This window comes from Elephas maximus, chromosome 3 (assembly GCF_024166365.1).
Source record: "Elephas maximus indicus isolate mEleMax1 chromosome 3, mEleMax1 primary haplotype, whole genome shotgun sequence".
In the NCBI taxonomy this organism is placed as follows: Eukaryota; Metazoa; Chordata; class Mammalia; order Proboscidea; family Elephantidae; genus Elephas; species Elephas maximus.
Genome location: NC_064821.1, coordinates 39,681,386 through 39,690,234, shown reverse-complemented (window position 1 = coordinate 39,690,234; position 8,849 = coordinate 39,681,386). Strand labels below are relative to the sequence as shown.

The 8,849-nt window shown below is 45.3% G+C and overlaps 1 protein-coding gene across 5 annotated transcripts in view; it reads left to right on the top strand.

Annotated features, from left to right (window-relative positions):
• Positions 1–1,677: 1,677 nt before the first annotated feature.
• Positions 1,678–8,849, top strand: part of C3H1orf159 (chromosome 3 C1orf159 homolog) — a 23,844-nt gene continuing 16,672 nt past the window's right edge. For all 5 annotated transcript variants that reach the window (XM_049877572.1, XM_049877571.1, XM_049877574.1 and 2 more), the window contains exon 1: positions 1,678–2,074. In XM_049877572.1, coding sequence (XP_049733529.1) covers positions 1,994–2,074 — 81 coding nt within the window. In that variant the 5' untranslated portion in view covers positions 1,678–1,993. The remainder of the gene's footprint in view (positions 2,075–8,849) is intronic.

The following is an 8,849-nucleotide window of genomic DNA, read 5'->3' as shown; positions in this document are numbered from 1 at the left end:
GCAACCTCAGTCATCAGGGATGCTGTAACCATGTCCAATGTGTAAATGGTAGGGGCAGAGTCCTTGGCCCACCACCTTCTTAGTAGCCAACTCTGCCTGCCCAAGGGGGCACTGGAAGGGCAGTCTTTGTCATCACACCAAGGTCCTGCTGCACACTCCCCCGAGGCCTCGGGTACCAACCCACTGGCTGCTCCAACATGAACGACAGGGTCCACCTGCCATTTGCCAATCACTGCCTAACCAAAAGCAAACAAACAAGCCCATGGCTGCTGAGTCTATTTTGACTCATAGCAACCCTATAGTCACTGCCTAGTCCTATTTAACCTGACCCACCAGGAAGAAGGCTATGTCTCCACCAAGAAGCTGCTGAGGTCTTGCAAGGGGGGCAGAGCTGGGCTCAAGCCCAGGCAGCCTGGCAGCTTGGCCTGCCACCTCTCAGGAACAAAGATTCCTCCCTGGCTCCATGTCACGTCTACTACATGCAGACAGAGTAAGAGAAAGACACCTTCCTGCCCAGCTCAAGAGGCCCAGGTCTTGCCTCTGCATCTGAGAGCCAGGTGGCGGACCGGCCCAGGGGTCACAGAACAGACAGCCCAAGTCTGAGGCAGGAAAATCTAACCTTCGAAAGGCATGTTAGGAAACATATTTTAACTTCACGAATGGGTTTTTGCTGTGAAAATGGTTTCGTTTACTCTTCATTGAAACCCTAAGCTCTCTTTTGTATTTAAGATGGCATTTGTCCTCTTAAAGACACTTCTATCCCATATGTAAAGCAAGTCATGCCTGTTCTGACTTTCTCCAACAAAACTAAAGGCCGCCGAGCATCCAGAGACGCCTGAACCCCAATCTGCAGCTTTCTATTGCCACCTAAAAACAATTTTAAAAAATGATTAAATATGGCCTTGGCTACAGAATTGGTGACGTAATTTCGTAGGAGCCATTGCCAAGGAGAGAAGGGCTGAAGCCCCAGTTTACTCGGGACTTCCGTCCGACAGACTGACAATTCAGACGGCAGGTGGTGCTAGCGAGGGCCCCATTCCCCGGAGCAAGTCCACTCCGACGCCACCGGCCGTTTCCCCGCCCGCCAAGCTCCCCTGTCCCCTAACCAAAAAAACCAAACCGGTTGCCGTCCAGTCGATTCAGACTCATAGCGACCCTATAAGACAGACTAGAACTGCCCCATGGGGGAAGACGGTCGATTCTAACCGCCGGATCTTTTGATTAGCAGAGGAGCTCTGCGCCGCTGCGTCACCAGGTCTCCCACCGCCCAAGCGCCAAAAACAGCCGACGCGCGAGGAATCCTGGGGAATGTAGTCTTTTCCTTCCATCCCTTGCTTTGTCTGGCGGTCGGAGACGCAGACCTAGGGGCCCCAGACTACACTTCCCAGGGTGCTCTGAGCGGGCCTCACGCCAGCCTCGCGAGAACCCGGCGCCGGAAATCACCTTGGGGGCGGGTCTCGAGGAGCCGCCGGGAGTTGTAGTTTTCTTGCTGAGGATCGCTCTCCCAGGTCCCGCGGGCTAGGGCAACGGAGAGACTACAAGTCCCAGGGGGCGCGGCGCGACCGCCTGGAGGGCGGGGGGTACGAAAGAGGAACCGAAGGGCGCTGGGGTGAGTGAGGGGCTGGGGGCGGGCGTGGGAGTGGTGGGGGCTGGACGGGCCGGACGGGGGCTGGGGTGCTGGAGGCAGCTGTCCCCGCGTGGTGGAGCGCTGGCATCCGGCGGGCGGCATCGGCGGCGCCAAGAGGGCTGCGGGAGGACCGGACAAAGGTCCGCGGGGATCCTGGCCGATCTCCGAGGGTCCCCAACGGCGAGTCCCCAGCGTGTGCACCCTGCGCCTCTTCCTCATTGCTCCACATCTTTGCGAGCTGAGAGAGCCCAGCCGCAAGCGGAGCCTAGGGCCCTGGAGACTCCTGGGGGCCGTCGCCGGTGGTGTCAGAGCGACCCCCAGCCCGAGCGCGAGGCCCTGTCGGCGCCGCCTTTCCTAGGCAGTTAGATGTCTGCAGCGCCGGGAAGGAAACGTGGTACCCGTTGTCTTTTCAGACCGCCGGGCCGCATTGCACCGAGGTGTCATAGGGTCGGTTATGATCTGATCTTTTTCTCCGATTTAGAATTTACTTTTGTCAGTTTGGAAACGCTGGTGGCTTAGTAGTTAAGTGTTATGGCTGCTAACCATAAGGTCGGCCGTTCAAATCCACCGGGCGCTCCTTGGAAACCATGGGGCAGTTCTCCTCTGTCCTATAGAGTCGCTATGAGTCGGAATCGACTTGATGGCAACGGGTTTGGGTTGTTTTTTTTTGGGGGGGGGGAGTATCGCCACGAAATTGTCACGGCTGAGTTGTAAACCTGTAATGCATGTACAAAGAGGGTGTTATTACCATAACAGTTTAATTGCTGTTTTAGTTAAAGTACAATTTAATTACAAGCGGTTTGGATACATTTCTTAGAGCATTGCAGAGCAGAGCATTTTGGCAAATGCAGCTTTTCCCGAAAAACTTTTTTCTGAGTTCTTAACCATCTCACCCTGTTAAATTTGAAGGAAACATGTTTTGGATTGCTTTCTTCTCTGTGTATTACTTAAGTACTGAGAGGGGGCAGGAGTAGGACTTCATCTTTCTCTGGTTTTCGATCTGGGGAAGCCCTTCCAGAAGTGGCAAGCTGGAGACCCCGCCGCGGGCAGCGGGCAGCGGGCAGCGGGCAGCGGGCGCAGCAGGTCAGAGGCGGGAGGTTTGATGGGGCCCCCAGAGTATTCCCATCCCGACTCCAGTTGAGAGCACTGCACAGGTAGTGTGTGTGCAGCCAGGGGTGTTGGTGCCGTGCTGTTTTTAGTAGCTCACAGAATAACATCAGCATTATCCAGAATGTTCCTCTTCCTGGCACTCTCCCCCTCCCCCAACCCGTTATTTCTAAAAGCGGAGCAAACAGGTGTCTTGCTGGGCAATCACCTGGCAGCATCCCGGGACTCCAAGCTTACCCTAACCGGCATTACTGCATTCCCTTTGGTTGGCTTTAATTATCAGGTGATTCATTTGAAGAATGAGCTCCGGATCACTATGGTACTGACAGTCCGCAGAAGCCCAAGGCCACCTTCGTTTACACCCAGTTGCGTCCTCCCTTCAGCGCTTTTTTTCTGTTGGCACTTGGAGGGTACTGCCAGGCACTTGGAGGGTACTGCCAGGAGAGACGCGCGTTTGTAGGTGGTTGGCCTTCCTGTGGTGTCGAGAGAGCTTCGCGGTGGCTCCCATTGCCTGCTGTGAGGACAGCAGCAGCAGCTGGCACTGGTGGACTGGAGGCTCGAACGGCCCTCCTTTTTTGTGTTCACCAAGTTTTAAATCGACTTTCAACAGTGTGGTCAGAGAAAGGCCCTTCCGTTTTAATTGGAGAAACAGAAGATAAGCACATGGCTGTGAAACACAGAGGGACCCTCTATCCCCACCCACTACACTCCACCCACCCTCACCTTACCCCACACCCTTACCCTCACCATAAACTTCACCCCAACCCCTACTCCTACCCCCAAGCCCCACCCCATTCCCACACTCACCCACACCCTACCCCACCCAACTCTACCCCATCTGCCACCCCTACCCTCGCCCTGTCACCCCACCCACCCCCATTGCCAACCACAGCAGCTGTGGAAGGCTGGAGAAGGCCAGTTATGACGAGTATTTGTGTGTTCTACCCCAGGCGGGTCCTGCCAGGCACCTAAACCCTTGTTGACTGACCTAGCACAGTTAACATCAGCCCACATATGTTACTTATTTAAAATCACAGTGACCAAAGGCATCCTTCCTTCAGTGAGACCCGTTCTTCTAAGGAAAAATCAGAGTTGTAAAAGAGCATATACAATTTAAAGTGTAAATTCTCACCAAATTTTTCATTGCTTTGTAGAATTTTTGTTTGTTTTTTTTTTTTTACCCAATTAGTGTTTTGGCTTCAATAAGATTTTCAAAATAGAAAATGGATTGCATTTCTTTAGTCAGTTAATTTTCAAGATACTGTTTACCCGAAGTGAGGTGCACAGTCGGTTGGTTTTGACAATTGCAAACACCTGTGCAGCCCATATGCCTCTTGTGACAGAGAACATTTCTGTCATCTCAGAAGGTTCTCGCAAGCCTCGCCATCCCATGCCCCAAGCAAGCGCTCCTTGATTTCTCCTACCTTCCTTCATCCTCATGGAGTCATAGTGCGTACTCTGTTTCCAGCACCACAGTCAGCAAACTCAGTAAGATTCCTCATGTTGAGTGGGGACACCCACTGTGTGCTTCTCCCTCCTGTTGATGGCCCCTGCGTGAGTTCCTGTTACTTGGCACGTGTAAATCAAGATGCTGTGTACCTTCTTGTGCACGTTTTCTGTGGATATATTGTCCAGGCATGGGCCCGTGACTTGAAATTTGCCTCCAGAATTGGAGGGTGCTGACTAAACTCATACTATCAATAATTACGGTGAATGTAAATGGACTAAATGCACTAATAAGGAGACAGAGTGGCAGAATGGATTAAAAAATTGGAGAGTGCTGAGAGACCAAAGGAAGAGGCGGGTAGCTCCAGTGTGGTGGCGAAGGAGTCTTTATTAGGGAGATTTACATACTGAGGTAGTGGTCCCCGGTGGCAGGAGGACCAGGGCAGATCTCTGCACCCAGCAGTAGGGTCAAGGACAAAGGTGGCTCTGAGCGAGAGAGTTGTGTAAGACTGCCTCAGCAAGGTCACATGACAGAGGCTTGGAAAACAGAAGTGAACTAATGGAAAGCGTGAGGGCAACCATATTCAGCCTCACAAAGCCTGTTTTCATTTCTTTTGGGAAAATTAAATACCCAGGAGTGAAACTCCTGTGTCACAGGGAGTGCAAATTCCAAGTGTTTGGTGACTTTGCTAACACACAAGGTCAAGGCCTCTCCACTTCAGCCATTCTAATGGGTAGAAATGGTATGACTTCTTCCTTTCTAATCCTTGTGGGTTTCATTTTGTTTTCTTGCCTTATTACACTGGCTAGAACCTACAGGACAGCGTTGAGTAGAAGTGGTAAGAGTGGACATCTTCCACTTTCTCCCAACCTTAGGGGGAAATGTTCCGTATTTCACTGTTAAGCATGATGTTCCAAAAACCAAACCTATTGCTGTCGAGTTGATTCCGACTCATAGTGACCCTATAGGGATCCTATAGAACAAGAATAGAACTGCCCCATAGAGTTTCCAAGGTGCACCTGGCGGATTTGAACTGCTGATCTTTTGGTTACCGCCACACCACCACGGTTTCCAAGCATGATGTTAGCTATAGGTTTTTTGTAGATGTCCTTTGTCAGGTTGAGGGTGTTTCCTTCTGTGCTTCATCTGATGAGAGTTTTTTGTTGTTTTTTAATCATCAACGAGCCTTAAATTTTATCAAATGCTTTACCTGTTGTCTATTGAAATGAGCATATGATTTTTCTCCTTTAATCTGTTATGGCGGCAGGTTCCAGTGATTGATTTTTGCATGTTAAACCAATATTGCATTCTTGGGATAAACCCATTTGGTATGCAGTATCATCCTTTTCATATATTACTATAGTTGATTTGCTATGATTTTGTTAAGGGTTTTTACATCTATGTTCATGAGGGATATTAGTATTTTCTAATATCTGTGCTTTTTTTGCTTGTAATGCCCTTGTCTGGATTGCTATCAGAGTTATACTGGCATATCATTGGGTCTTGCTTGCTGGCCTTACAAAATGAGTTGGAACATGTTCCTGCCTCCTCTATTTTCGGAAAGACTTTGTGTAATATTGGTATTACTTCTTCCTTAAATGTTTGATAGAATTCATCAGTGAAGCTATCTGGACTTGTTTCCTTTATAGGACTTTTTAAAATTGTGAATTCAAGGTCTTTAATGAATGTAGGATAGTTCACATTTTTTGCTACATCTTGTGTCCTTTTTGGTAATCTTTGTCTTTCAATAAATTTGTCCATTTCATCTGGTTGTTGAATTTATTGGCAGAAAGTTGTTTATAATATTGGCTGATTGCCGTTTCATGATTGTAGAATTTATAGTCGTGTTCCCTCTTTGGAAACCCTGGTGGCATAGTGGTTAAATGCTATGGCTGCTAACCAAGAGGTTGGCAGTTCGAATCCGCCAGGCGCTACCTGGAAACTGTGGGACAGTTGTCCTTTGTCCTATAAAGTCGCTATGAGTCAGAGTCGACTCAACGGCAGTGGTTTTAGTGGGTTCCCTCTTTCATTTCTGATATTGGTAATTTGTGTTGGCATTTTTTTCTTGATTATTCTTGCTAAAGGTTTATCAATTTTTTTCACAGAGCCAGCTTTTGACTGTGTTTGTCGTCTCTACTATTTGTTCATTTCATTCACTTCCACTCTTCTGTTATTTCCTTTCATCTGCTGAAGTTGTGTTTAATTTGCTCATCATTTTCTGTCTTCTTAAGATGGAAGCATAGAACGTTGATTTTATATTTTTCTTCTTTTCTAATATAGGCATTTAAAGCTACAGATTTCCTTCTAAGCATCGCTTTAGCTTCTTGCACAAAGTTTGATATGTTGTATTTTCAGTCTTTCTGTTAAAAATATTATAAAATTTACCTTGTGATGTTTGTTGACTGATGGGTTATTTGTCTGCTTAAGTTCTAAATACCGTATTTTTACACAAATAACATGCACCTTCTATGTTTGTTTGCCAACTTTGCCCTTCCCCCACGTGGTATTTTCATAAGTGCTGTTACGCCAACTTTTTCTGTACATGTTGCTGTTAAAAAAAAACTAGCATACTGCACTTACAAAAATACCTTGCGGGGGTGGGGTGCAGTTAGCAAGCAAACGTAGAAGACAAGCTTTATTTGCATAAAAATATGGTATTTGGAGATTTTCTAAACATCTTATTGATTGCTAATATAATACCATTGTAGTCAGAGAATATACTCTGTATGATTTTCCACCTTTGAAATTTATTGACACTTGTTTTATGGCCTGGCATACAGTCTATCTTGGTGAATAATCTATTTGCACTTGAGAAGAATGTATATTTTCCTTTCCTTGGGCGAAATGTTATATAAATATCAGTTAGGTCTAGTTGGCCGATAATATTGCCCAAATCTTATATAGCCTTACTGATTTCCTTAAGGATAAGACTTTATTTATCAGTTATTAAAAGAGAAGTATTAAAGTGGATTTGTCCTCTTCCTCTTAGTTTTGTCAACTTCTACTTCATGTATTTGGAAGCTCTTATTAAGTACAGACATACTTAAGGTTGGTTTATCTTCTTGATGAATTGACCCTTTTTATCATTGTGAAAGGCCCTTCTTTTATCTGTGGTAATACTCTTCTTGGAGGAGCCCTGGTGGTGCAATGGTTAAGTGCTTGGCTGCTAACTGAAAGGTCAGCAGTTCAAACCCACCAGCCGGTCCGTGGCAGAAAGATGTGGCAGTCTGCTTCTGTAAAGATTTCAGCCTTGGAAACCCTATGGGGCAGTTCTACCCTGTCCTATAGGATCGCAGTGAGTTCAGAATTGACTCACCGGTGGTAGGTTTGTCTTTTTTTGGAATGCTCTTCTTGATGTCTATTCTGTCAGATATCAACATATGCACACAAGCTTTCTTATACGCAGTATTTGTATAGGCTATCTTGTCCCATCCTATACTTTCAATATGTCTGTATCATTATGTTTAAAGTTTGTTTCTTTTAAAGAGCATATCATTATGTCTTGCTTTTTATCCAATCTGATAATCTCTACTTTTTAATTGGAGTATTTAAACCATGTATATTTAATGAAGTTATTAGAGTGTTTGGGTTTAAGTCTGCCATCTTGATGTTTTGTTTCTATTCTTTTCATCTTTTTGTCTCTCTGCTCCTTTCCTCCCTTTTTTTAAGTAAATCAAGTATTTTTATTCCATTTTTTTTTTTTATTGACCTTTTTAGTTCTGCCTCTTTGCACCGTTTTCTAAGTGGTGCAGAGATTAAATATGCATGGTAATTTATCACAGTCTTCTTTAAAAAAATTCTCATTCTTCACAAACAATATAAGAACCTTATAACAGTAGACTTCCAATTACTACCTCCTACTCTTAGTGCTCTTGTTGTCATGTATCTTACTTCTATATATGCTATAAGATTCTACAGTACTGTGTTATTATTTCTACTTTAGTTAATAGTCTTTTAACAGTATTTAAGGTGTATTATATTTGTTTTTTTAAATCTTAAATGCCTTGTTAAATTGAGAATTTCCATAGAATTGCACCATGCTTGCCCAGATATGCTGAGTGTATTAGTCGTACCTTGTAAAACAAGCAGTATTTACCAGCTGTAGGTGAAAAACCCTCAGAAACCAGTTGGGTGTGGTGGGTAAGTACAAGCTCTAGAGCCAGAGGACCTGGGCCTAGCCCTCAACCTACGTACAAGCTGTGCAATCTTGTGCAAATCCATTTCCTCATCTTTAAAGTGGATGAGCATAGCCATTCTTGGGAGAGTAAAATGAGTTATATATGTAAATCACATAGAATAGTGCTTGGCACATGGTAAGTGCTACATGTGTGTAAGTTCTTGCTGTTGTTAGGTAATGAGCAAGTTCAGAACCCTTGGAGAGTCTAGGATCTACAGAAAAAAAGACTTTTTGATCCGTCACAAACAAACATGATCATGAGTGCCCAACCTTAGGCTTACACACATGATGTATAATAAACCTCCAAGGCTAGAAAATTCTGTTTTGTAAGAGAATGAACCCCAGAGGATTATTTATTATTTTGACAATTCTTTGGGGAATGCTTTAAAGATCAAAGAGACTATGAAAATGATGTTAAATATAGCTTATTATCTTAAATTTATCTTTTTGCTACTAGACTCACATTCTGAACCAAGAAGAATGTTTTAGCT